This window comes from Amblyraja radiata, chromosome 14, assembly GCF_010909765.2.
Source record: "Amblyraja radiata isolate CabotCenter1 chromosome 14, sAmbRad1.1.pri, whole genome shotgun sequence".
Lineage (NCBI taxonomy): Eukaryota > Metazoa > Chordata > Chondrichthyes > Rajiformes > Rajidae > Amblyraja > Amblyraja radiata.
In genome coordinates, this window is record NC_045969.1 from 21,403,762 (window position 1) to 21,431,526 (window position 27,765).

The 27,765-nt window shown below is 47.9% G+C and overlaps 1 protein-coding gene across 6 annotated transcripts in view; it reads right to left on the reverse strand.

Annotated features, from left to right (window-relative positions):
- Nucleotides 1-27,765, reverse strand: part of scml2 (Scm polycomb group protein like 2) — a 126,799-nt gene that overhangs the window by 50,930 nt on the left and 48,104 nt on the right. For 4 of the 6 annotated variants that reach the window (XM_033032754.1, XM_033032753.1, XM_033032752.1 and 1 more), the window contains 4 exons: nt 26,741-26,811; nt 19,171-19,405; nt 5,629-5,717; nt 1,233-1,476 (listed from right to left, as the gene is read on the reverse strand). In XM_033032754.1, the coding sequence (XP_032888645.1) occupies nt 1,233-1,476; nt 5,629-5,717; nt 19,171-19,405; nt 26,741-26,811 (639 nt within the window). The remainder of the gene's footprint in view (nt 1-1,232; nt 1,477-5,628; nt 5,718-19,170; nt 19,406-26,740; nt 26,812-27,765) is intronic. The other 2 variants (XM_033032757.1, XM_033032758.1) reach the window with 1 other exon arrangement.

Consider the following 27,765-nt stretch of genomic DNA (forward strand, 5'->3'; position numbering starts at 1 on the left):
AAGTCACAAGTTTTTCAGAGCTCACTACATAATCAGCTCATAACAACAACTTAAGTTACAAATACAGGACTTGTTATTGGCACCTGTATCATAAAAGTAATTAAAAAAGTTAAGGTAGTTAAATATCAATAAAGTGGCAATTTTAGCAACATGACTAATAAGTTTAAATTAAATTTAAAATAATTTTGTATTTCTGTAGCGAAATAGGCAACATCCTATGGAATCAGAATCATTGTAATGTCAAGCAGATGTCTTAATAATAATAATAACTTTATTTGTATAGCACTTTTCATACAATTGACATTATAACAAAAGTTTAGAATAATCTGTCTGAGATTTTGGTTGAAGTATAAATATTGGCCAGGTGACCACTACTTGTCACTAAACACCTCCAAGACCAAGGAGCTGATTATTGACTTCAGGAGGTCCCATAATGGAGAATACACCCCAATCTCCATTTACGGGGAAAGTGTGGAGAGAGTGTCCAGCTTTAAGTTTCTGGGCACTCACATTTCAGAGGACCTCACATGGTCCACCAACACCGCTGCGCTGGTCAAGGCACAGCAACGACTGTTCTTCCTGAGGACATTAAAAAAGACTGGTCTGCCCCAACAGCTGCTGACAACCTTCTACCGCTGCACCACAGAGAGCATATTAACGTATGGCATCTCTGTGTGGTATCGCAGCTGCACGGAGGCGGAGAGGAGAGCTCTTCAGTGCGTCGTCCACAGAGCGCAGAGGATTATTGGGACACAGCTACCAGCCTTGGAGGGCATCTACCACACAGGAAGGCCGTCAGCATCCATAAAGACTCCTCACACCCTTGTAACGGACTGTTCGAACTACTTCCCTCCGGCAGACGTTACAAGGCCTTCTACGCCCGAACCTCCAGACTCAGAAACAGCTTTATTCCCAGAGCTATAGCGGCTCTGAACCGGCCCTGCTGAGTGCCCCCCACCCCCCCTGGACTGTCTCCCTCAGATGGTCACGCCGCACAGTTTATTTATTTATTTATTTATTTTTGACATCAGTTGGAAGCTGCATACTAAATCTCGTTGCACTGATGTGCAATGACAATAAAAGATATTATTATTATTATTATTATTATTAAAAGTTCAAAATATTCTGGAACATTCACGATATTCTGCATTGTTCTCCAATAATACAAATTTTAATTAAGTACATCATAGTATATTAAGTATGTTCCTCATAAAATCAGTGTAAAGACTTACCCCTATTTCCAGGTGGCTGGAGACTATCTCCTGTCAGGCTACACCACCCCACTGGAAAAATATCACTGGAGTCATATTTGCACCAGTAGTCAAATGCGCCTCTCCAACCATCAAATGTTATAAAAATGTCTTCTCCTTTCACTTCAGTAATAGTCGCTGGACAAATCAGATGAGGGTTTTTCCGATCCACAGCTTCCAGTTTCATCCCAACTTTAAAATGATTATGCTGTGGACTTGGAGGTTCCTCCAAGAGAAGAAAAAATATACATTAATTAGTGTATACATTCAATTAAATTTAGGAAAGTAAAATAAAGTAGTACAGGTTTGGCAGTCACACTTTGTTTTCTAATGTGTACTTGAATATTTTTTCAAATGAAGATTGCTTGTAGATTCATAACCGAGAATCAAACGCTGTCCTTTTTGAAAGGACCATAGCAGGTCAGGCAGCATCTGTGGAGGGAAGCTGACTTTTCACATTGGAATTATTCAGCCACTTCACAACTTTAGCATAACTGACCAGGGTTGTGTTCATTCCTCATACATCATATCACCAAGACAAACTACGTCCATTTGATTGACATTTAACTTCTTTGAGGTGACGAAGGAGATCAATGAAGGAATGAATTTCTAAAACTGGAAATAAGGAGTCCCAGCATCTTATGTGTCGAAAGGAACTGCAGATGCTAGTTTATACCAAAGTGCTGGAGTAACAGAAGAGGAGGAGAACTTCTTCAAATTAGGCATATCCAATCAGAAGAGGGGTCCGGACTCAAAACATTTTTCTCCAGAGATGCTGCCTGACCCACTGAGTTACTCCTACACTGTGTCTACACTCAGTCCATTTACATGATGTTATGGCAGGCGAATATGCAAGCCACGTGTGGTGAATCAAAGAGATCTTTATTGTCAAAGCAAAGAGAACAGCACACACGTGAATGGGGGAAGGTTGACCCGGGGGTTCATTTTTTATACTAGGGCACACCCCTATACCTAGTGACAACTCCTTCCCGCCATTACCCAGTCACGTGACCCTACCGCGCCTGTCGAGGGTTCACATAGTAAGTGGCCTAACCACCGGGTGGAGGCACAGGACCCTCCCCAGAACCGGAGGCACGAAACCGAAAGGGCAGACGAACGAGGTGTTGCCCTCGCACATCCACCAACAGAGATTGGGCACGGAGGAAATCTGCGCCCAGCAACGGCTGGGAGACGTCAGCCACCGTGAAAGTCCAGGTAAAATGGCAGGGGCCAAAGATGAGCGGGATCATGCGAACCTCATACGACCGTATGGAGCTGCCGTTGACTGCAGTCAGAGATGGTCCCGCTTGCCAGAACGAGTGTCGACCCCCGACGAGGGCAAAACGCTATACTCCTCGCCCCTATCAACCAGGAACCATCGTCCCGAGTGTCGATCCCAAGCTTAGAGGCGATGTTCAGGCCGACCGCCGTAGCGGCTACTGCGGGACGCCATCTCTAGTGTTAGTAACATAACTTCCCCTTACCGGGGTCGTTTGGGACAGACGTCACAGCCGAACTCCTGGTGGATGCAGGGCCTGGTTTCTGGACCTTCCAAGGCGCCGCCGACACCCAATCGATCGAGCCACAGCCGTGCTGCTTGGCTTGCCACAGCTCGTCCGCACGCTCCGCTAGCTGCAGGGGGTCTGTGAAATCTTCACCGGCAAAAAACAAGCGGCTGTCATCCGGCATGTGTTCCACAAAGGCGCGCTCGAAGAGCAGGCAGGGCGGATGACAGTGTGAGCATCTCGCTCATGAGCACCGATGGCTTATGATCGCCGAGGCCGCCCATGTGCATGAGCCAAGCTGCGCGGTCCCAGCGGCTGAGCCCAAAGGTCCACAAGAGCAGTGCTTTGAGGCCCTTGTATTTGTCCTGATCTGGCAGTGCACGTAGGTAAGGGACCAGTCGACCGGTCGTCTCCTGATCCAATGCACTGACCACATAGTAGTACTGGGTGTCATCAGCCTGGATGCGTCGAACGTGAAACTGGGCCTCGGCTTGTTGGAACCACACTTGAGGCTGCGATGTCCAGAACACAGGCAGCTTCAAGGAGACAGCATTCTGCTGGGCTGGATTGTCAGCGACCTCGGGCTGTTGAGGTTGATCATTGGCAGCAAACATCGTTTAAATCCAAAATGACCGTTTTGGATCGTCGGGGTCACCAATATGGCGGGCCAATAAGCAAGCCATGTGTGGTGAATAAAAGAGATCTTTATTGTCAAAGCAAAGTGAACCACAAACACGCAAATGGAGGAAGGTTGATCCAGGGTTCATTATATATGTGCCTTTTTACAATACTGCAAAGATTTTGAGGAACAAGATTATTATTCAGTTTTTTACACCAATACACTGTTCTTAACAAAAATCTACCCATCATGTGAAACCTTATAAATAACAGATATAAATTAGATAACTTCAAGACCGAAAGTCAAAAACTTTTTTCATGACAGACAAATCTTCATCGTTTTACCACCAATTAGGACACCAAAAATGTGACATAAAAAACTCTGCCATTTTTAGTCATGAATATATAATTCATAAATAAACGTCATATGGCCCATCATACATATACGTCTTGATAATGATCTAGGGAAATATCTTCATCAATACCAGGAGAAAAATCCAGTAACATAAAGATAATACAGTACAATAAATGGACATAAATTGGTCATCAAAACTAAGAAACTGAGCCAATCTTCAATTTGGCAACAGATTGTCTCGTTTACCTTTCGTAGGGACCAAGTCCTTAACTTAATTCCTTCATGTCAACTTCAGGAAGCTCCGCAATGTCCGTTACAGAGACATTTTACTTACTAAAAAATCTGACGAATCATCGGCCATCAATATAGCTCAAATCCATACCGTTTAGATCACATTGGTGAAAATGTTTGGATTTTGCTAATAATGTAACGTTCATTTCCTGGGACACCAAACCTTTTAGTATCCACCGCAACGTACATTTGTGTGCATGATGTGTAATGCGCGTTGCAGTGTCCACTCAGATGGATGCAATATTCTACTACATGATCAGGTGAATGAAGTCGAAACGGCGTTTGCAATTTTATTGTTCCATGTGGTATTCATAAACATAGAAAGGAATAAGAAATACGCGACAACCGTTACACAAAATGCATTTGTGTATTCCGATGCCATTTTCGGCAACTTGCCATTATTTGCTATCTTTTCTTATATTTTTTGTTGATACTATGTTAGTCATGAACCCAATAAAGTGCTTGTCAAATTCCTTAAAAAAAGTTGAAATTTAACCCCCTTTGTCACATTTTTGTGCGCAGTATTGTAAAAAGACACATATACTAGGACACACCCCTATACCTCGTGACAACTCCTTCCCGCCATTACCCAGTCACATGACCCTGCCCCTGACTGCCAAGGGTTCGCATAGTAAGTGGCCTAACCACCGGGTGGTGCCACAATGTGTTACATGAGGAAGGTTGGAGGTAGTCAAAGAAAGTCCCTTTTCTTTCTTCTACCTTCTGGGAGAACATATAGGAGCTAGAAAGCCCAGATGTCCAGCCCGAAGAATAGCTTCTTTCCCACTGTTATCAGACTCCCAAACCAATCATTTCTTTCACACAGCCTTACTGGAGGTGCAGCCATGTACTTTGATTCTTAACTGCACCTCATTTGGTTATTCCGTTATTGCACTTTAGTATTTTGCTTTGCATCACTTCAGATTACATTACAATCTTTATACCATTCAGTTGTTTTGTATATTGCTGTATCAATTAATAATGTGTATAATTTTTACTCTTTAAGCTTCATGCGAACAAGGAATCTTATTGCACCACGTTGTATTTGACAATAAATTTATCCGAATTCAAATCTACGCACAGTGGCACAAATGGATTATGACTAGATAATCTGTTATTTTACTGTTACCAGTTGAGGAAGACATTTTTGGCAGGTGACCAGGGGACACTATATCTCTTCAAATATTGCAAAGAAATTTTATGCCCATCTCATGACACCAAATTTAAAGTTCCTTCTAAGAGAGCATACGCAAAAACCCAATATTGTCTTAATCAGGGAATGTGAAATAAAATGTTTTCAATTTGTCTTTTCAAATATCCTGCGGTTTGTGAAAATCTTTTGCGATAATGTTACTTTATACTCTGAGAGAAGGTGACATAACTTATTTTAAATCTAATGTTTCATTCACATCACCTTTTCAAAAACATCCTTGTATTGTTCCCAAAAGATGGTGACATGCCCACTTGAGAAAGCCATCTCTTAAAATCAGTATCACCTAACAACGTTATACTAAATCATATTATTTAAGGGGTGGGGAAGGTCGTGTCAAAAGCACATCAAGAAAAATTCAAAAGAGAGTAAGGCACAAGATGAAATGTTATTTCTTACCTTTTTAAATATAGATGTTGGGGCCATTTCAGCTCCATTTAGTGTTCTCAACAGAAACATTGGCCAGGAGGATGCATTCATTCGGAATCCTGTTCACTCATGCAAAACAAACTCGAGTTAGTTTCAAACAGTAATGATAACCAAAGTCATGTAATAAAAAAGCCTATTCCATGTTACACAATATGTTTGTTATAACGACTGAGGTTTTCCACCTCGTGGCTGAATGGCGCTTTACTTAATTAAAGGCATTTTTTTAGTGTTCTTTTTAAGCAATTTATCCTGCTCATGTTATGCTGGTAAGCAAGTCCTTACCTTACCTCGTTTCACGTATAAAATGATCAAAATACCTTACATCATGAATGGCAAGACCAGAAGTTAATGGGAAAAGCAAGATCTCATGCCAGTTATCAGCCCTTTTTGTGAAGTCCACTCCCTGCTCTTCATAGGGTCACAAATTGAACCAAAATAATGGATCATAAAAGCAAGCTTCAAACCACCTCCTTTTATGCCAAAAAGCTTTTATGTTACGTGGACGTGCACTAATCTATCCTCTCGCAACTGCAAGATAAAGTCAATCCCTATTTTGAAAACAAAACATTGAAATTGTTACATATATTCAGTCACAAGTCAAGTCAAGTCAAGAGAGTTTATTGTCATGTGTCCCAGATAGGACAATGAAATTCTTGCTTGCTGCAGCACAACAGAGCATTGTAAGCATAAATACAGAACAGTTCTGTGTGTCTATATAGCATAGACCATATATATGCACATAAATAAACAGATAAAGTGCAATAGGCTGTTATAGTTCAGAGTTCGTTTGATGGCGAGTTTAATAGCCTGATGGCTGCGGGGAAGTGGCTATTCCTGAACCTGGATGTACCAGATTTCAGGCTCCTGTACCTTTTACCTGATGGTAGCGGAGAGATGAGTGTGTGGCCAGGATGGTGTGGGTCCTTGATGATGTTGGCAGCCTTTTTGAGGCAGCGACTGCGATAGATCCCTTCGATGGTGGGGAGGTCAGAGCCGATGATGGACTGGGCAGTGGTCACAAATTTCTGCATTATTTTCCGCTCCTGGACACTCAAGTTGCCGAGCCAAGCCACGATGCAACCAGTCAGTATGCTCTCTACTGTGCACCTGTAGAAGTTCGAGAGAGTCCTCTTTGACATACCGACTCTCCGGCATCTTCTCAGGAAGTAGAGGCGCTGATGTGCTTTCTTTATAATTGCATCAGTGTGCTGGGACCAGGAAAGATCTTCAGAAATATGCACGCCCAGGAATTTGAAGTTCTTGACCCTTTCCACCAATATCCCATTGATATAAACGGGATTGTGGGTCCCTATCCTACCCCTTCCAAAGTCCACAATCAATTCCTTGGTTTTGCTGGTGCTGGGAGCCAGGTTATTGTGCTGGCACCATTTGGTCAATCGGTCGATCTCACTTCTATACTCTAACTCGTCACCATCAGTGATACGTCCCACAACAGTGGTGCCGTCGGCGAACTTGAGGGTGCAGTTCGCACTATGTCTAGCTACACAGTCATGAGTATAGAGTGAGTACGGCATGAGGCTGAGCACGCAGCATTGAGGTGCTCCCGTGCTGATTGTTATCGAGGATGACACATTTCCACCAATACGGACAGACTGTGGTCTGTAGATGAGGAAGTCGAGGATCCAATTGCAGAGGGATGCGCAGAGACCCAGATCTGAGAGCTTGGTAACCAGCTTGGAGGGGATGATGGTGTTAAACGCCGAGCTGTAGTCAATGAATAACAGCCTGACATATGAGTTTCTGTTGTCCAAGTGGTCCAGAGCAGAATGGAGAGCCAGTGAGATCACATCCACCGTTGATCTGTTGTGGCGGTAAGCGAACTGCAGTGGGTCGAGGTTCTTGTCGAGGTAGGAGTTGATTTGCGCCATAATCAACCTCTCAAAGCACTTCATCACCACAGACATTAGTGCCACTGGTCAATAGTCATTGAGGCACATCACCTTGCTCTCTTGGGCACCGGTATTATTGATGCCCTTTTAAAGCAGGTTGGAACCTCAGACCTCAAAAGTGAGAGGATGAAAATGTCCATAAAAACTCCTGCCAGTTTGTTCGCAAGGGGCAGAACAGCCTATTCCTGCCTTAATAGCTCATGTTCTTATGATTTAGGATAGAGAGAATGAAAAAGCAGTTATGTTTTTTGACAACCTCGTCTAACACTGTTTAAAATATAAATCTCATTTTACTCTGTACGTATTCCTACCGAAAATGTGGATTCCCAACATTTTCCTGCATCTTAAAAGCTCTGTAAATAACAGGCTCTCAAGCTAAAATGACAAACAAATAAAGCCGCACGAAAAAAATTGCTTTCACGGTAAAAATTCCAGGTTCCTGTTACAATTTATATGAAACAGAAAATTTGAAACTTTCTAACCTTAAACAAATGGATCCCTGTTCTCTACAAAAATTTACAAAACTGGTCTTTTGGCCTTCTCCTTTAATTTTTTCCAAGCAATATTCTCATAGAATAACAGTTAGCTTTTATTCACAGCTACTCCAGATTAGATTGAATATGAGAAACAGAAAAAATATCTAGTGAACCCAAGGCTCTTATAAAACATAGCTACTCTGGATCATCCCTCAATGAATAGCAGGTGGTTTGGTGTCTCACTTAGGAAAAAAAGAGTGAAGAGAAAGCAGAGAAAATAATTATTGTAACTCCTGACACATCGGACTGTGAGCTTGTGTCCTAATGATTAGACTTATGCTACCATGGGGCCTACATATTATGCAGATTCAGATTTGTGTCAAGATTTCATAATATCCAACCATAAAATTGACCTGACAATTCCCAAACCATGAAAGCCATTGGTTAAAGTCCAACCCAATAAATATTTGGGTTGGAGCGGGCTGGCGGGCGTGGGGACACCGAGGCACACAGAGAGAGGCACAGAGGCACACACAGAGAGGGACACACAGGGAGGGACACACAGAGAGGGACACACAGAGAGGGACACACAGAGAGGGACATACAGAGCCCCCATCTCTCCTCCTCCCTTCCCCCCACCTCTCCCACAAACAGATGAGAGTGTCTGCTTGAATGGAGAGCGCATGCCCGCCCCACGAACAGTCACACACACACACACACACACACACACACACACGGGCGGGAATTCCCCGCTGAAGCAGGTCGGTCGGGCACAGTTGCCTGAAGCTGAAAAACTGCGGCTGCGGTTCTGGCAACAGCCGACGTTCTGCTCTGTCTGGGGGGAGAGGGCGAGTGGGGGTGATGGGGGAGAGGAAGGGGAGGATGGGGGAGAGAGGTGAAGTGGGGGAAGGGGAGGGGTTGGAGCGGGCGGGCGGGAGTCGAGCTGCGGGAGGCGTGGCGCGAGCGTACGTGGCATGGTGTGGGCAGCGGGGGGTGGAGGTGAGCCGGGCTGCCAAATGAAGAGAGAGAGAGAAGCGGCTTCTGACTCTGTAAACCCACAGCTGGAATGAGCGTGCAAGGCTTCACGAGCTGCTTCAACAGTGATGATAAGGTTCAGCGCGTGAGGAGTCGCTGCCTCGAGATGTGTAGAACAAAGAAGCTACAGCGGAACGGAGCTGTAGAATGTTTGTTCAGAGCTCGAAATTAACGGTTGCCCGGGTGCCATTGACCACTCAAAGTGCCGCCGGGCAACTAAACACCGAGTCATTTTGCCCGGCTTGGCAACCAAATACTGGTTTGTACCGAAGATAGACACAAAAAACGAGCAACTCCGCGGGTCAGGCAGCATCACTGGAGAAAAGGAACGCGACATTTTGTGTCGGCGGTGACGGCTGTATTGCGTGGGAAAGATACTAGGTGCGGGGTGAGGAAGGGTCGCAGCGAATGACGGGCCCCGAACAATGACAGCGGCTCCATCCCCTCCTCCTCCCGCCCCCTGCCCGCCCTGATAAGGGCCGCTGCTTACAAATCCGCTAAAAGCGCTTTAAAAAAAAAAAACCCTCCCGCACGCCGAGGCCGGGAGGAGGGAGGGAAGGAGGGGGAGGCCTCGGCGTGCGGGAGGGTTCGTTTTGAAAGCGGTTATCACCGTTAGCGGGTCTGCAAGCAGCGGCCGCTATCAGGGAGGAGGAGGAGATGGAGCCGCTGCCGCGGCTGCTGTTGCTGCTGCTGTGCGGGACCCGTCATTTGCTCCAACACTTCTGAAGCAGCTGCACCAAAGATACTATAGCTATAGGATCTTTGAGCTGCACCGCTCGGCCCCGCACCTTACTGTTGGCTGGCGGAGGAGGGAGGCGGTGGCGAGGAATTCCCAACTGCCTAGGCAGCGGGGCGATATTGTCCGAGGAGCGCTGAACTTCCTTCCTCCCCACCTCGACCCCCCCTTCTCTATCTCTCGTACGCCCCCTCCACCCCCCCCCTTTATCCTGGGACCCCTCCTCTACATCCCGCACTGATCCCCATTCCCGCATCTATTCAGTCCTCACTGACATCCCCTGTGCTCCCATCCCCATCTCCCCCCCCCCCAATCTATTCATCCTGCGCTGATCACCCTATCCACCTCGCATTAATTCTCTTGTCGCCATACCCCACCCCCCCCATCCATCCTACACTGGTCCCCCAATTCATCCTGTACTTACCCATTTCCCATCCATCCTGCACCTCCTCCATCCATCCTGTACTGATTCCCCCATCCATCCTGTACTAATCCAAGCATTCATCCCGTATTGACCCACCCTCCATTTACCCTGCACCTTCTCCCATTCATCCTGTAGTGATTTCCCATTCATCCTGCTCAGACCCGCCGATCCACACTGTACTGACCTCCCCCCCCCTCCCCATTCATCCTGCGCTGATCTTCCCCCCCCCCCCCCCCCCCATCCATCCTGTACTGATCCTCCCATTCAAGAAGAATGGGGGGAACAATCTGAAGGGTCTCGATCCGAAACGTTGTCTATTTCCTTCGCTCCATAGATGCCGCCTCACCCGCTGAGTTTCTCCAGCATTTTTGTCTACCCCCATCCATCCCGTACTGAACCCCCCCATTCAACACCACTGACATGCCCCGTGCTCTCCCCTCACAATTTTACCTGCTCCAACCAACAAGTACTAATTCACCTGCCTCAATCCATCCATTCTGCACCGACTGCCTTCTAACCACCCCCCCCCCCCCCCCCCGCCATCTATCCACCCCGCACTGATTCACACACACACACCCTTCCCTGACCCTATTATCCTGGAAATGTCTTCAGAGCGAATCTTGACTATGTTTGATAATGGAATGCAATCAAATGTGTTTTAATTCCCAATGTTATTATTTGTTTTAATCCATAAAGATGGATTAATTAAATTGTGAACACGTGAAACATTAAAACCGCAGTGTTCGATTGTCACTGCTACCGTTGTCACGTTATTACAGAATTCATTTTAACGGCAAATCAATGCTCTTAATATGGAGTATCAGTACTGTAGTTATTTAATGAGCAACATTCACGACTATACGTACGCATATATGTTACCATGGTCCAGGATTTATTCACACAGGTTGATCATACGCTGAATAATCCAACCACATTTTTGTTTGGAAGTGGAAAGAACTAATAGAAATTGCATTAATTGCAAAGTGTAAAAAAAGTTGAGATACTGTCTTATAATTTTGCTGCATGTCATTGTGGGATATATCATGTCTTGATTGGTGAATGTTTAGTTTGTGACTTTATTTGTAGCAGAAATAAAATGTGAATGCTTCATTGAGTATAATTCCGACTGGTAACTACGCGCTTCGTCCGAGCACATTATCGCACGCGTCATGCAAGCCATCTTAAATGACCACCTAAACTGTCATTTGGCAACCTAAAAAGCTGCCAAGGTTGCCCGGCTGGCAACAGGGAAAAAAAAGTTAAGCGAGAACCCTGTTGTTCTGCAGAAGTTCGATCTCTCTGTGCCTTTAATCCACAGTGGCCTGGAGGCAGGTGGGCCTCGATTGGTCAGCATGTGGCATTGTGACGTCAAGCAGCTCGTGAGTCCGGTTTAGATTTTAAAATGAGTGAGATTTTAAAACGAGGGAGGATTTTATTTTAAAACTAGACCAAGTGCAGACCCGTTGGGTCTGTTCCCCCAACGTGCGGTTGTGGGGGGGGGGAAGGAGGGGTAAGGCGGCACGCAGCGTCACACACACTAACTATCCCCCCCCCCCGCACTCACGCTAATTACCACCTTGATATTATATTAATATTATTAATTTGCTCCTTTTACCCCATAACCACCCTATCTACTGACGCATAGCCCCCAACTTGCAGTCACATCTAGAGAGGGTGGGGGGCGGGCGGGGGTAGAGAGTGAGGGCAGAGAGAGAAGGGGCAGAGACAGAGAGAGAGACAGAGACACAGAGAGAGGGGCAAGAGGGATAGGGGGGGTGGAGAGGAGGATAAGAGGGAGGGTGGGTGAGGGGGGAAAGGTGGGGGAGGAGGGAGAGAGGGGGAGAGTGAGAGAGGGGGGGTGCTGAGAGGGGAGCAGGGAGGGGGAGGGAAAGGGGGAGGGTGGAGGGAAGTGGGTATGGGGTGTGGAGGGGAGGGGGTTTAGGGGAGGGAGGGTGGGGGAGGGGATGGAGGGCGAGGAGGGGGAGAGAGCTGAGAGGGGGAGGACGAGAGGTGATAGAGGGGAGGACGATGGGGGGGCAACGGAGGGTTGTGAGAAGAGGGTGTGTTGATGCGGGGGGGGGGAGGTGGCGAGCAGGAGGGGGAGAGGGAGGGTGAAGGGGGTAGGGCGTTGATGTGTGGAGCGGGAGGGGGTTTAGGGGAGGAATCGGTGCGGGGACGGGAATGGAGGGGAGGGGGGAGAAGAAGAGGCGGAGAGAGAGGGGGGAGGGGGGCGTAGGCGGAGAGGAGAGGAGGAGGAGGAGGGATGACGGGGAGACGGAAGAGGAGAGAGGGGGATAGGAGGAGGGGCGGGAGGAGAGGGGGCGGAGAGGGAGGGGGGGAGAGGAGAGGGGGGGAGGGCGAGAGGGAGGAGGGGGGAGAGGAGAGGGGGCGAGTGGAGGGAAAGAGGAGACGGCGGGGAGAGGAGAGGGGGGGAGGAGAGTGGGGGTGAGAGGAGAGGGGGAGGGAGAGGATGGGGGGGAAGAGGAAACGAGGGGGGGAGAGGATGAGGGGGGGAGAGGAGAGGGGGAGAGGAGAGGGGGGGAGAGGAGAGAGGGGGGAGAGGAGAGGGGGGAGAGGAGAGGGGGGAGGAGAGGAAACGGGGGGGGAGAGGAAAGGGGGGGGGAGAGGAAAGGGGGGAGGAAAGGGGGGGGGAGAGGAAAGGGGGGGGGAGAGGAAAGGGGGGAGAGAGAGGAAAGGGGGGGGAGAGAGAGAGGAAAGGGGGAGGGAGAGGAAAGGGGGGAGACCCTAAAAAACAATTTTCGAACCAAAAAAGACACATTCTGCAAGCATTGTAGAACCAAAAGAGACACTTTTTGCAAACATTTTAGAACCAATATACACATTCTGCAAGCGTTTTAGAACCACTAAGGACACTTACATTTGAGTGCACATGTGTTCAGTGTTATTCACAGCTCAGAGAAATGTGACCCTCTGCCTTCCTCCAGCTTGCAGACACTGATTGAGGCACACCACTTCCTGGTTTTATAGTCCCTCCCCCCTGCCGCCAGCAGGGGCAGCAGAGAGAATGGGGAATTTTGTAAAAGCATTAATATCTGTCATTTTTCATCGACGGGAAAAACCCTTGGCACACATACGGCGGACGGGGGCTCTGAGCAAGATGGCCAAAAATGGCTGCCGTAGGTGGCGGCGTTCTCTCGGAAATCGCAGCACAGATGACCAAAACCGGTCAAGAACAGACTTTTAGTAATATAGATGTGCACATAAAAATGTCTAAATTTAATGAGGAGTCGATTAACGAATGTAAAAGTGAAATCGCTAGCGAAATGGAAAATATTACAGAGTTTCAGCATGTGGTGTTGGCGGACCAAAGAATCAAAGGGCAAACAAAATATCTGAAAATGGAATTTGACATACACCCACACACACACACGCAGAGTTTTAATATATAGATAGATAGGGAAGAGGAGACGGGGGGAGAGGAGAGGGGGGGGAGGAGAGTGGGGGGAGAGGAGAGGGGGGAGAGGAGGGGGGGAGAGGAGAGGGGGGGAGAGGAGAGGGGGGAGAGGAGAGGGGGGGAGAGGAGAGGGGGGGGAGAGGAGAGGGGGGGAGAGTAGAGAGGGGGAGAGGAGAGAGGGGGAGAGGAGAGAGGGGGGAGAGGAGAGGGGGGGAGAGGAGAGGGGGGGAGAGGAGAGGGGGGGAGAGGAGAGGGGGGAGAGGAGAGGGGGGGGAGAGGAAGGGGGAGGGGGTAATCGCAATACCAGGTTCTTTACTTTGCATGTCATACAGAAACATATCATCATTGTACAATAAACGTGTGAGAGTATTGAAAATAACTATAACGCTGATGTAACACGCCCTTGCACAATACTTAAAACTTGATAGATTGTCCTTAAGTAGCCTCACAGTGAAATGCTTAGCCACATCTTGGGGAACTTGGGGCAGTCAATGGAAGTGTCTTGTGAGCAGTCAGTAATATGGATGCGAGGTGCTGCAGTCCCTGATGTGTATGAAGGTAGACAAATCTCCCTGGCCTGATCAGATATATCCAAGGACACTGTGGGAAGCTAGAGGGGCAATTGCAGGTGCACTGGCTGAGATTTACGAGTTGTCATTCTATATGGGTAAGATATCGGTAGACTGGAGGGTGGCAAATGTTGTGTTTCTATTCAAGAAGGGTTGCAGGCAAAAGCCAGGGAACTACAGGCCAATTAGCCCAGCATTTGTGGTTGGAAAGTTACTGGAGTATTCTGAGGGATAAGATATACATGCATTTAGATGGACAAGGGATAATTCCGAATAGTCAGCATGGTTTTATACGCAGGAGGTCGTGTCTCACAAATTTGATTGAGTTTTTTGAACATGCGACCAAAAAGGTTGATGAGGGCAGGGGAGGGGCGGAGAGAGGGGGAGAGGGAGGGGGAGAGTGGTAGGAAGGTAGGGGAAGAGGGGTATGGGGAGAGGGGTATGGGGAGGGGAGAGAGGGGGAGTGGGTGGAGGGAGGGGGGTGGAGAGAGGGGGGGGAGTGGGTGGAGAGAGGGAGGGAGTGGGTGGAGAGAGAGGGGGAAGGGGTGGGAGAGGAGGGGGTAGTGTGGGATAGGGGAAGGGGAAGGAAGGCGGGAGGAGGGGGAGAGGAGGGAAAGTGGGAGTGGAGGGAGAGGAAGGGGGTAGGAGGGGGGAGAGGAAGGGGAGAGGAAGGGGGCGAGGAGGGGGGAGAGGAGTGGGGAGAGAGGAGGGGGGGAGAGAGGAGGGGGGGAGAGAGGATGGGGGGAGAGAGGAGGGGGGGAGAGGAGGGGGGGAGAGGAGGGGGGGGAGAGGAGGGGGGCGAGAGGAGGGGGGCGAGAGGAGGGGGAGGAGAGAGGGTTGGGGATGTGGGAGAGAGGGGAGATGGGGAGAGAGTGGGATGGGGAAGGGGAGATGGGGGGGAAAAGGGGAGGGGGTTAGGGGAGGTTGAGGAGAGCAGGGAGAGGGGTAGGAGGGGAGAGGGGTGGGGGGGAGAGGGATGGGGGGAGAGGGATATGGGGGAGAGGGATAGGGGGGAGAGGGATAGGGGGGAGGGGGTAGGGGCGAAAGGGGTAGGGGGAAAGGGGTATGGGGGAAAGGGGTAGGGGAAAGGGGTAGGGGGGAAAGGGGTAGGGGGGGAAAGGGGTAGGGGGGGAAAGGGGGTAGGGGGGAAAGGGTAGGGGGGAAAGGGGTAGGGGGGGAAAGGGGTAGGGGGAAAGGGGTAGGGGGAAAGGGGTAGGGGGAAAGGGGTAGGGGGAAAGGGGTAGGGGGAAAGGGGTAAGGGGGAGGAGAAGGGATAGCACGGAGGGGTTCTGGGTTGTGGGCGGGACGGAATTGGGGGACCAGTGTAGGATGGATGAGGGGTGGCAGGAGATTCAATGCGAGGTGGATAGGGTGAACAGTGCAGGATAAATAGATGGGAGGGGGAGCACAGGGGATGGCATTGAGGACTGAATAGAGCCAGGAATGGGGATCAGTGCGGGATGGAGAGGAGGGATCCCGCCGACACGAAACGTCACGTTCCTTTTCTCCAGAGATGCTGCCTGACCCGCTGAGTGCCCCGTTTTTTTGTATCTATCTTCAGTATAAATCAGTATCTGGAGTGCCAAGCCGGGCAAAAAGACTCGGGGCGGGGGGGGATACTTTTAAAAGTGTGTGTGTGTGTGTGTGTGTGTGCGTGCGTGCGTGCGTGTGTTTCATTTTGCCTTTGAAACGTATCTCCTCGAAATCCAGACGCAAAAAAGATTTTTGCATATTTCGGTAGGAATTTAACTTATGATTTCAGAAAGCCTCTCTAGATTTGGTCAATTATTTCCCCAGATTTTGAATAACATTATTCATAAGACATCAAAAAAAATTTAAATCAATGCTGCATGAGTCACAGTGCCACCTCACAGATGTCCAATCACAATGGATCTCATTTACATATGATATGACATCACAATGGGACGGGGGGAGATTGGAACCTTCACGTGGTCCCACTAAAATTAATCTGCTGCATGAGTCACAGTGCCATCTCACGCCACCGCTGCCCAGCTGCTGAAATATTTACTAAAATTTATAACCAAACCGACATTAAATATTAAGGTTGCCCAGCTGCTGACCTCGCACATGCCTTTGCACCTGGCCCAGCCTGCCTGCTGCCCCCACCCCCCCCCCCCCCAGCCTCCTGGCCCCCCCAGCCTGCATGTTGGCCCCGCCCCCCCGCCTGCATGTTGCCCCCCCCCTCCCCCAGCCTGCCAGGTTGTTGATTCCATTGTTTTTCATTCAATTGAATTATTTCTCACTTAACATCACTAATTCTTAACATTAACTTTTAATTTCAAAATTCTTCATTGACAGCTTAGATTGGACCCGCTATGTGTGTGTGTGTGTTTGGGGATGGGGGGGTTAATGTGTGTGTGTGACGCGGCAGGCATCTCCCATGAATTCCATAGAGCTGCCACCAGCTTTCGTGCATCACATGCACGCTTCATTTCCAGAACATCCTGAACGCGAGACGCACCGTTGCATTTCGCTCTCTCCCCCTCTCTCTCTCCCCCATCTCTCTCTCTCTCTTCCCCCTCCCCCTCTCTCACACCCCCCCCTCTCTCTCTCCCCCTCCCTCCCTCTCTCCCCCCTTCCTCTCCCCCACCCCCCTGCCCTCCCCCACCCTCCCTCCCCTAACCCCTTCCCTTCACCCCCATCCCCCCCCCACCCCCCCCCCCCCCTGCCCTTCCCCCCTCCCTCCCTGCGAGTTGGGGGCTATGCGTCAGTGGATAGGGCGGTTATGGGGTAAAAGGAGCAAATTAATAATAATATAATAACAAGGGGGTAGTTAGCATGTGTGCGGGGGGGTAGCTAGTGTGTGTGACACCGCATGCCGCCCCCCCAGCCCCCCCCCCAACCACATGTTGGGGGAACAGACCCAACGGGTCTGCACTTAGTCTAGTAACTATTAAAACTCTCGTCGTTCGGACGTTCGTTCACATTCTATTTCGTGAATATTGCTTTTAGCCGTTTTTTGTATCTCCTCCTAAACCGAGTTTACAATCTGAGATCTTTTCAAAAAAGAGCTGCATGCCGTTGCAATGGCTCCAGATGGTGTCTTCATCAGAGCCCACACACACACAGCGCGTCCGATGTAAGCTGTCAATGAAGACAACAAATTTATTTTTTTTAAACTGTCTTTGAAATTAAAAGTTAATGTTGAGAATTTGTGATGTTAAGTGAGAAATAATTTAATGAAAAACAATGGAATCAACAAACTGGCAGGCTGGGGGGGGCAGGGCCAGGAGGCGGGGCCAGGAGGCAGGCTGGGGGGCGGGGCCAGGAGGCAGTTGGGCCAGGTGCAAAGGCATTGCGGGGTGGTGCCGGGCGGGGCCAACAGCCAGCCTGGGGGGGGTGGGGCCAGGCGGGGCCAGGAGGCAGTTGGGCCAGGTGCAAAGGCATTGTGAGGCCAGCAGCTGGGCAACCGTAATATATTTTTTATAAATGTCAGTTTGGTGATAAATTTTAGTAAATATCTCAGGAAATAATCAACCAAATTTATAGAGGATTGGATTTTTGAAATCATAAGGAAATTTTCTCCCAGAAGATGTAAAAATGTCACTGTTATTGAAACGTCAGCAGCTGGGCAGCAGTCAGATTTAAAAAAAAGGTCAGATTGGTCAATAATTTTTACAAAAAAAGTCAGGAAAATATTGTACCAAAGGCAGAGAAGTGGATACGCACATATGTACACATACACACACATGTACACATACACACGCATACGTATGTATACACACACACGTGTGCATATATGTATACACACACACGTGTGCATATATGTATACACACACACATGTGCATATATGTATACACACACATGTGCATATATGTATACACACACACATGTGCATATATGTATACACACACACACATATGTGCATATATGTACACACACACACACATGTGCATATATGTACACACACACATGTGCATATATGTACACACATACATGTGCATATATGTATACACACGTGTGCATTTATATATACATACATACGTGTATATGTACACACATGTATATGTGTACGCACACACACGTGTATATATGTACACACACACACGTGCATATGTATATACACACACACACGTGTGTATATACACACGCATCCACGCACGTGCGTACTTACGCATACACGCACGAGCATACATACGCATACACACACATACGCATGCACACATACGTGTGTATACGTAAGCGCGCGTATACACACACATGTATACGCGCACACACACACGTATATATGTATGTATACACACACACGTATATATGTATGTATACACACACATTTATAGATACACACATGTATAGATGTGTATACACACACACGTGTATGCACACACACGTGTATATATGTATAATTACACACACATATGTATGTACACACATATATGTACACCTGTGCATATGTGTGTGTATGCGTGTATAATTATACACACATATAAATATAAACACATAATATAATAAACAGCCTCTCATCAACCCTACCAAATCTCACTGCATTGTCCATTGTCTAACTTTGAGTTGAGAAAAATTGTACATATTCAACTTATTTTGAATAATTAAAAAAATAAGCACAAAGTTTGGAAATCAAAGTAGGATTCGATTACTTGTCATCAGAATTACGTACTTCATACATATTTGGACAACATTCCTTGGGGAGGTGCCCCACTGAAACTAGAGAGGATTTATTAAAAAAATGTACATCAAGATTTTTTTGGGCAAATGATACACACAACTTTTAAAATCCCATAACCATAATTATCAATCTTACATTTGATTTTCTCTACATTTGTACAACATAATTAATTAATAATTGTTGTTTAAGTAACCAATCCGATCCGTAGGAAGTCAGTTATTTAAATTTATATTGTGTTGATATTATACACCATTAATTCAATTAGATGTAAAGAATTCAATATTGCAAAAAGGTTTCCTACCAAGTGGAGGCTGCAGCATTCCACTGTTCTTCTCACAAGTCCCAATAGGTTGTATATCAGATGAGTCAACCAATCTCCAAAAGTCATTTTTGTTGTCACTCCCATCAAGCCGTAATCGCAGTCTTGCTCCTGTTATTCCAACCACTGTAGCGATACAAATGGAGGTAACATTTCTTGGATCCTGAGCCTCAAGCTTCATATTGATTTTGAACTCATTGCTGGGTGGAATTCTTGGCTGAAGTGAAGGTACAATATAAATACAAGTCTTGAGTGAAAATCATTGTCCATATTTTCATAAAAAGATCAAATCAACTAAGTTCTATCATATCATATCTTCTATATACTTTTAAAACTGTGTGTGTGTGTGTGTGTGTGTGTGTGTGTGTGTGTGTGTGTGTGTGTGTGTGTGTGTGTGTGTGTGTGTGTGTGTGTCATACCGCTGCTGCCGCCCGGCTCTCCTCCAAAAACACCGAAATTTTTCACATTTCGCTAGCGATTTTCGCTAGCGATTTTCGCTGCTGCCGCCTGGCTCTCCTCCACTCAGCCCCCCCCCCTCCCCCCGGCCCGGCTCTGTCACGTTGGCGGAAGGCACAGATCGGCAGGTCCCCCGCTGCTTTTCGCCGTCCCCGCGGGCTTGCACGGTCCGAAAATCCCGCGCATCAACGGCCTGTCAGCCCGCATGCGCATTGAGGGCGTACGCAGCGTCTCGACGTCGTACGCAGCGTCTCGACGGTGTACGCCTAGCGCGTGGCATTGCGCGATGACGTCAGGCCGCCCCCCTTGTAACCGCGCGTTGCGGAAACAGACCCAACGGGTCTGCAATTGGTCTAGTATCTATTAAAACTCTGTGTGTGTGTGTGCGCGCGTGCGCGTGTGTGTGTGTGTGTGTGTGTGTGTGTGTGTGTGTGTGTGTGTGTGTGTGTGTCATTTTGCATGTGAAACGTATCTCCTTGAAAACCAGACGCACAACACAAACGCAGAGATTTTTGCAATTTCGGTAGGGATTTAACTTATGAGTTCAGAAATCCACTCCTTGGTCAATTATTTCCCCAGATTTTGAATAAAATTGATCACAAAACTCAATTTTTAAAATATAAACGGCGCTCACCAGCTGCTGACGTCACAATGCCTACATGCTGACCAATCCAGGCCCACCTGCCTCCAGGCCATCGTCCCGCGCCGCTGTGGATTAAAGGCGCAGAAATATCGAGAAAGTTCTGCAGAACAAAGATTCTACAGCTGCGTTCCGCTATAGCTTCTTTGCTCTACAGATCTCGGGGTAGCGACTCTCACGCGCTGAATTTCTCCTCATAAGTTCCGCTGAACTTTCTCCTCACAGCCGGCGCAGCTCGTGAAGCCCCGCCCGCCTGCGCGCCCCTCTCATCCCCTGCGCGCTCATTCCAGCTGTGGGTTTCCAGAGAGTCAGAAGCCGGTGCTTCTTTGCTGTGAACGCTCGCTCCTGGACGGAGGCGTCTTGCCTTAGCGGCTTTAAAGGGCTGTTGTCAGCTGGCATTTATCAACGGCTGCGGGCGTTGCGAGGCTGAGTTACGTCAACACCCCCCCCCCCCCCCCCCCACCGACGTGCGCTGGCATTTGGCTCTCTGACTCCTCCCTGTTCTGTGTTCCTCTCTGTTCTGCAGATCCAGAGGATAGGCGAGATCCTGGGGAGGTGAAGAGGGGGAGTGGGGGGGATTGAGGGAGAGGGGGGAAGGGAGGAGGGAGAGTGTGGGAATAGAGGGAGAGGAGTGGGGAATAGATGGACTGCCCCCACCCCTCTCTCCCCCGTACCCCTCTCCCCCTCCCTCCACACTCTTCCCCCTCTCCCAGACCCCATCTCCCTCCTCCCCTCCCCTACCCTCCACCCCACCCCTCTCCCTCCCTTCCCTTCCTCCCCTCCTCCACTCTCCCCCCTCTCTCACCCCTCCTCCCCCACCTCCCCCCCTCACCACCCTCCCTCTCCTCCTCCCCTCCACCCCCTCTGCCTCTGTCTCTTCCCCTAGTCTCTGCCCCTTTCTCTTTGTCTCTCCCCATTCTCTCTGCGCCTGCGAGTTGGGGGCTATGCGTCAGTGGATAGGGCGGTTATGGGGTAAAAGGAGCAAATTAATAATGTTAATATAATATTAAGGGGGGTAGTTAGTGTGTGTGCGGGGGGTAGTTAGTGTGTGTGCGAGGGGTAGTCGCAGCCCCATCCCCCCCCTCCCCCGCAACCACACGTTGGGGGAACAGACCCAACGGGTCTGCACTTGGTCCAGTGTCTATTAAAACTCTGTGTGTGTGTGCGCGTGTCATTTTGCATGCAAAACTTATTTTCACGAAAACCAGACACAAAAACGCGGAGATTTCGGTAGGGATTTAACTTACGATTTCATAAATGCACTCCTCTCTTGATTTGGTCAATTATTTCCCCAGATTTTAAATAAAATTGTTCACAAAACATCAAAAACAAATTTAAATCAAACTGCTGCATGAGTCAGTGCCACCTCACAGATGTCCAATCACAATGAATCTCATTTACATATACGACATCACAATGGGACAGGTGTGGGAGATTGGAACCTTCACGTGGTCCACTAAAACCAAACTGCTGCATGTCACAGAGCCATCTCACAGATGTGCAATCACAAATGGACAGGGGTGGGAGATCTCTCCCCCTCCCTCCCTCCCTTCCACCCCCGTGCCTTTCCCCCACTCCCCCCTTCTCTCTCCCTCTCTTTCTCTCTCCCCCCTTTCTCTCTTTCTCCCCCTCCCTTCCACCCCTTCCCTCTCTCTCTCTCTCTCTCTCTCTGTCTCTGCCCCTCTCTCTGTCTCTGCCCTCTCTCTCTAACCCCCCTCCCTCTCTAGACGCGCCTGCGAGTTGGGTGCTGTGCGTCAATGGATAGGGAAGGGATGGGGTAAAAGGAGCAAATGAATAATATAAATATAATATCAAGGAGGGTGGTTAGTGTGTGTGCGTGCAGGGGTAGTTAGTGTGCGTGTAGGGGTGGTTAGTGTGTGTGACATCGCAGCCCCCCCCCCCCGGCAACTGTGCGCTGAGGGGACGGGACCCAAAGGGTCCCACTTGGTCTAGTATATCGTAAATATTTCTATCAAATCAACTAAGTACTTCAGGAGAGTGATGGCGGAAATATGTTTTTAGGACTGGAGGCCTGTGATTAGTGGTGTGCCTTCAATGGTGGGTCCATTGGTGTTTATCATCTAAATCAATGACTTGGATGAGAACGTACATGTCATGATTAGCAAGTTTGCAGATGACACTAAAGAGGTTGGTTATGTAGATAGTAAAGATGGTTGTCAAAGATTACAGCAGGATCTTGATCAGTAGGGCAGGTGGGCAGAGGAATGGTTAATGGATTTCAATATAGAGAAATGTGAGGTGATGCACTTTGGGAAGTCTAACATGGGTAGGGCCCACACAGTGGATGGTAGGGGAGTGTTGTGGAGATGAGGGATCTAGGAGTACAGGTGCATAGTTCATTGAAAGTGGTGAAACAGGTATATAGGATGGTGAAGGAGGCTTTTGGCACATTAGACTTCATCAGTCAGAGAATTGAGCATTAACGTTGAGAGGTCATGTTACAGTTATCCAAGACGTTGGTGAGGCCACGTTTATAGTTTTGTGTTCAGTTTTCGTCACCCGGGGGGGGGGGAAGAAGGGGTGGGGAGAGAAGGGGGGGGGAGAAGGGGGGGGGAGAGAAGGGGGGAGAGAAGGGGGGGAGAGAAGGGGGAGAGAAGGGGGAGAGAAGGGGGAGAGAAGGGGGGGAGAGAAGGGGGGGGAGAAGGGGGGGGAGAAGGGGGGGGGAGAAGGGGGGGGAGAGAAGGGGGTGGGAGAGAAGGAAAGGCAGGGGGTGGAAGGAAGGGGGAGAGAGAGTAGAGGGGGGAGAGAGAGAGTAGAGGGGAGAGGGGAGAGGGGAGAGGGGACAGGGGACAGGGGAGAGGAGGGGGTGAGTGAGGAGAGGAGAGACAGAGAGGGGGAGGTTGGAGGGGGAGAGAAGAGGAGGGGAGGTGGAGGGGGAGAGAAGAGGATGGGGAGAAGAGGTGGCGGGGGAGAAGAGGAGGGGGTGGAGGGGAGGGTGGAGAGGGGGGAGGATAGGAGGGGGAGAGGGGGGAGGATAGGAGGGGTGGAGGGGGAGGGGGAGGGGGAGGGGGAGTGGAGAGGGAGGGTAGTGGAGAGGGAGGGTGGTGGAGAGGGAGGGGGGTGGAGAGGGAGGGGGGTGGAGAGGGAGGGGGTGGAGAGGGAGAGGGAGGGGGGTAGGACAACTTGCTCTATTTGATCTTATTTGATTGTGCACACCAGACCATGAGAAGGTTGCAATCTCCCACACCTGTCCCATTGTGATGTCATATCATATGTAAATAAAATCCATTGTGATTGGACATCTGTGAGATGGCACTGTAACTCATGCAGCAGCTAGATTTTAATTGTTTTTTGATGTTTTTTACTAAAAATGCGGGGAAATTAATAACCAAATTTTCTAATTTTCAACACAAAATGTGGAGGAGGAAAAACACTACAGGAATATGTAAAAATGTCTCCGTTACGGCAAAGGCTGGAGGAGTAAATCCACAAACTAGACCAAGTCGGACTCGTTGGGTCCCTGTCACACAGGCCTGGTATCCCATCGCAACTCGTTCCTGCAACACAATATTCCACCACTCACCCATAGCCCCCACAGGAGGCCTGGCCCCCCAACGCAACTCGTTTCCCAACGCAATGTTCCACCACTCACCCACTTCCCCAACTCAATAGTCAACAACTCACCCATAGCCCCCAACTGCGCAGATGCTGCTCATTTCGTCTTATTCACCCTCCCTCATTTTAAACTTTAAAAAACATTCAGTGTACAGTGTCTTTAAAATATTTTTTTAAATGCACCCTCCCTCCATGCTGCCAGGAATATTAAAAAGGGATTGCAACATTGCAGGACTGAGTGTCCCGGGAATGCAACAACATAGCTGGTAGGTACACAAAAATGCTGGAGAAACTCAGCGGGTGCAGCAGCATCTATGGAGCGAAGGAAATAGGTGACGTTTCGGGCCAAAACCCTTCTTCAGACCAAAGATCTTAGAGCAGAGCTGGTAGGGTTAGTATCCCATTGTGAAGTCATAGCTGCAGAGGGAAGATTTTTTTTAAACTTAAAAATGTGAAATAACTTGTAAAATATGGTACCCAGATGTGGTGCCGACAGACAAGCCGAAGCAAAGAAGTCAAAGCCAAAGAACGGAATGGAAACGAAGCCGAAACGCCAATAAACCGAAAGAGTCCGAAGACGAAACGCCTACTAACCGAAAGAAAGGGACGCCTAAATGCAAACTAACCGATAGGGCGGGACGCCTAAATCCCAAGGAACCGAAAAGCTGCGTCGCCCAAAAGCAAACTTACCGAATTGCCGCTCTGTAGAAACGCCACCTACCCGAAAGACGGCGTCACCTACAAGCCAAAGGACCGACTGCTGCTCAACAGAAAAGTCCAATAACGGACTTGACGTTGCCGGGGAACAGGAACTTGTCAGCGATTGGTCCAGACCCCCGCATCCATCACATCACTGTGAAGGCATGAACATTGTCCCAAACCTCGGCTCCACCCGACCCGCAGCCCGCGAAGAGTGGCCGTGGGAGCTGTCCCGAGCGATGCACACCTTCGCCCGCTTTCAACTCGGTGCTTGGGTTCAGATTGCCCGGTCACCTATCGCTTGTGTGGGAAAATGAAAATTGGGTTCAGATTGCTCCAGTCTCCCTCCCCCTTCTCTCCCCCCCTCCCTTCTCTCTCCCCTCCATCTCAAATTAGGCATCCCCCGGAGGCAATCATCCCCCACAAGGAAAATTCTGGACTTTAAGGAGGCATCACCTCCCCCCCATCACACCCCCCCCAAGAAAAATCCTGGAATTTATTATAAATGAAACCTCTCCCCTATTCCACCCACCCATAATTAAAACCCTCACATGGGGGGGGGGGGGGGGGGGAGAGGTGATGCCTCCTTAAATTCCAGAATTTTCCTTGTGAGGGATGATTGCCTCCGGGGGGTGCCTGGTTTGAGATGGGGAGGGGGGGGGGGGGGTTGAAATGGGCACCTCCCCCCAATCCCATCGCCCCACAGGGAAAGTGTCATTTTTTTTGTAAATGAAACTTCTGCCCTATTCCACCCCACCACAATGAAACTTAGAGCTCACTCCCATCCCACCCCCCAAGGAAAATCGTTTTTCTTTTTTGAGTAAATGAAACCCCTCCCGTATTCCACCCTCCCACAATGAAATCTTATCTTTTAAATTAGATTAGCGAACCCAGATCTGTTGCTAAATGAGATTCCATTGTGATTTATCCATTCCCCAGCGCAACTCGCTCACCCAATGCAATATTCCACCACTCACCCATAGCCCCCAACTGTGCAGGCACGGCTCATATACTCCCTCCCCCTCGTCTTTATCCTCCCACTTCTCTCCCCTCTCCTCCTCCACTCCCTCCCACCTCTCCTTTTCCCTACCCTGTCACTCCCTCCCTCACCTATCCCCAATCGCACTCCCCCACTAAACGCAATGTTTAAATAACATTTCTTCTCCTCCCCTCCCCCACTCCCTACAACAATGTAAGAGCTTATCCCAACACTGTTGGTTGGCAGCTGAGATCCCATTGTGACGTCATTGTCGGACACAGCAGCTTATGTAAATGAGATTCCATTGTGATTGGAGGCCTAACTGCCAGAATCTCCCATTAACTACCACAGCATGTCAAGTTATTGTTCTGAAAGTGGGGTTTTGTAAACTTTTAAATGTCAATAACTTGTGAAATATAACATCAATTTGAACGAAACTTGACACGGACGACCACATGGTAAGGTGGTGCAAAAATGTTTGCGCTATCATGTGCCATTTTGGCTTTGGTCCAGGATCACATGGTCAAACACGCAGATAGATAGAAACAAACAAGATGAGATAGATAGAAACAAACAACCAAACAAGATGAGATAGATAGAAACAAACAAACAAGATGAGAGAGATAGAAACAAACAAACAAGATGAGAGAGATAGATAGAAACAAACAAACAAGATGAGAGAGATAGAAACAAACAAACAAGATGAGAGAGATAGATGCAAACAAATATGAGAGCAAGACAGAGAGAGATACAAACAAACAAGATGAGAGAGAGAGAAAGACAGAAACAAACAAGATGAAAGATAGATAGAAAGAAACAAACAAGATGAGAGAGAATGTGGAGGTGTAAAGGAAGGATAAACTACTTCAAATGAAACCAAGCACTTTATATTGTGGCAGAATATTAATAATGCGAAGATGTACGAAACCTAGCTAATTTAGCGTATTCAGCTCAAGTACTCAGCAGTTTGATCTTGTAATTAAACAAATAATGGGCCCTGCTTCAAAAACCTAATTGACTGTCATCATGTGTAACATGTTACAATTCTGAATTCAGCTTCTGTGATTACATGTAGAAACAAGGGACTGCAGATGCTGGTTTACAAACAAGGTCAGGTGCTGAAATAACTCAGTGGGTCAGGCAGCATCCCTGGAGAACATGGATAAGTGATGTTTCACTTCTTCAGACTGGAGATTACATACCTGTCTAAAACAGTGCAGGGGAGCTGGAACTTCTCCACTTTCTTTCAAGTAATCATCCCAGTTAAAATGAGCTGCGAACAACAAGAACAATTTTGTACAATAGAGTGTTATACGTTCGGTTCTTGTTAAGTTTTCATAATTGAAACTAAAATGTTAAAAACAAATGCATTAGATGAAGGAAAATTGTTATTAAGATATTGAGTAAACTAAACTCAGAATATCATGTGGCAAAAGAATCTTGTGAATACAAATATATTTTTGTTGCAACATTACAAAGGTTGCCAAAAATGTCACAACAGTTACTTCATTTTGTGCACATGAATATCTAAAACGATTGTGTTTACGGAGTAAAAAGCAGAGCAATTATTCGTGGTGTCATTTTATTTTCATGGCTCCAAATTACTGTACCTATTCAATCTGTATCGTTCAGAAGTTGAATATGTCATGAAAGTTGTGATAAATTAAAATAATCAGACTATTTAAAAAAAAATCAAAAATAGTAATTACATTCAGTCATATGTACATGCACAGCAGTACTGCGGAGCAGCATAGATATAAGGTGATAATCATGGATTGGATCTCATTTTGTCTAGTGACTCCTTTTTCATTTCCTAAGACTGCATTCTTCAGCAAAATTGTAATGTCACGTATTAATTTTACCCCAAACGTCTCACAATAATGCAGAAAAATAGAAAATGAGCAAATACATTTTATCAGAGAAAATAAAATGAGTATCTGTACAGACATTCAGGGAACTGAGACCTTTACTGCAGTGGGGATATCATATTGAACTGCTGGATATTTCAAATAATTACTTAATTAGTTCTTTGGCGAGGTGGAGTGAAGATTTTTGACAGTTAATTTGGTCCAAGTCAGATCATTGCTCTACAACTGCAGAAATGCCAAAATTCACAAATTGCAAACAAAAATGCATTAGCAGCTAGGTAGCTGAGAAAATAGAACTGGGAAATTCTCTGTAATACTTGCAAATAATGACCTGGATATCATTACAGTTTTTGTAGGAA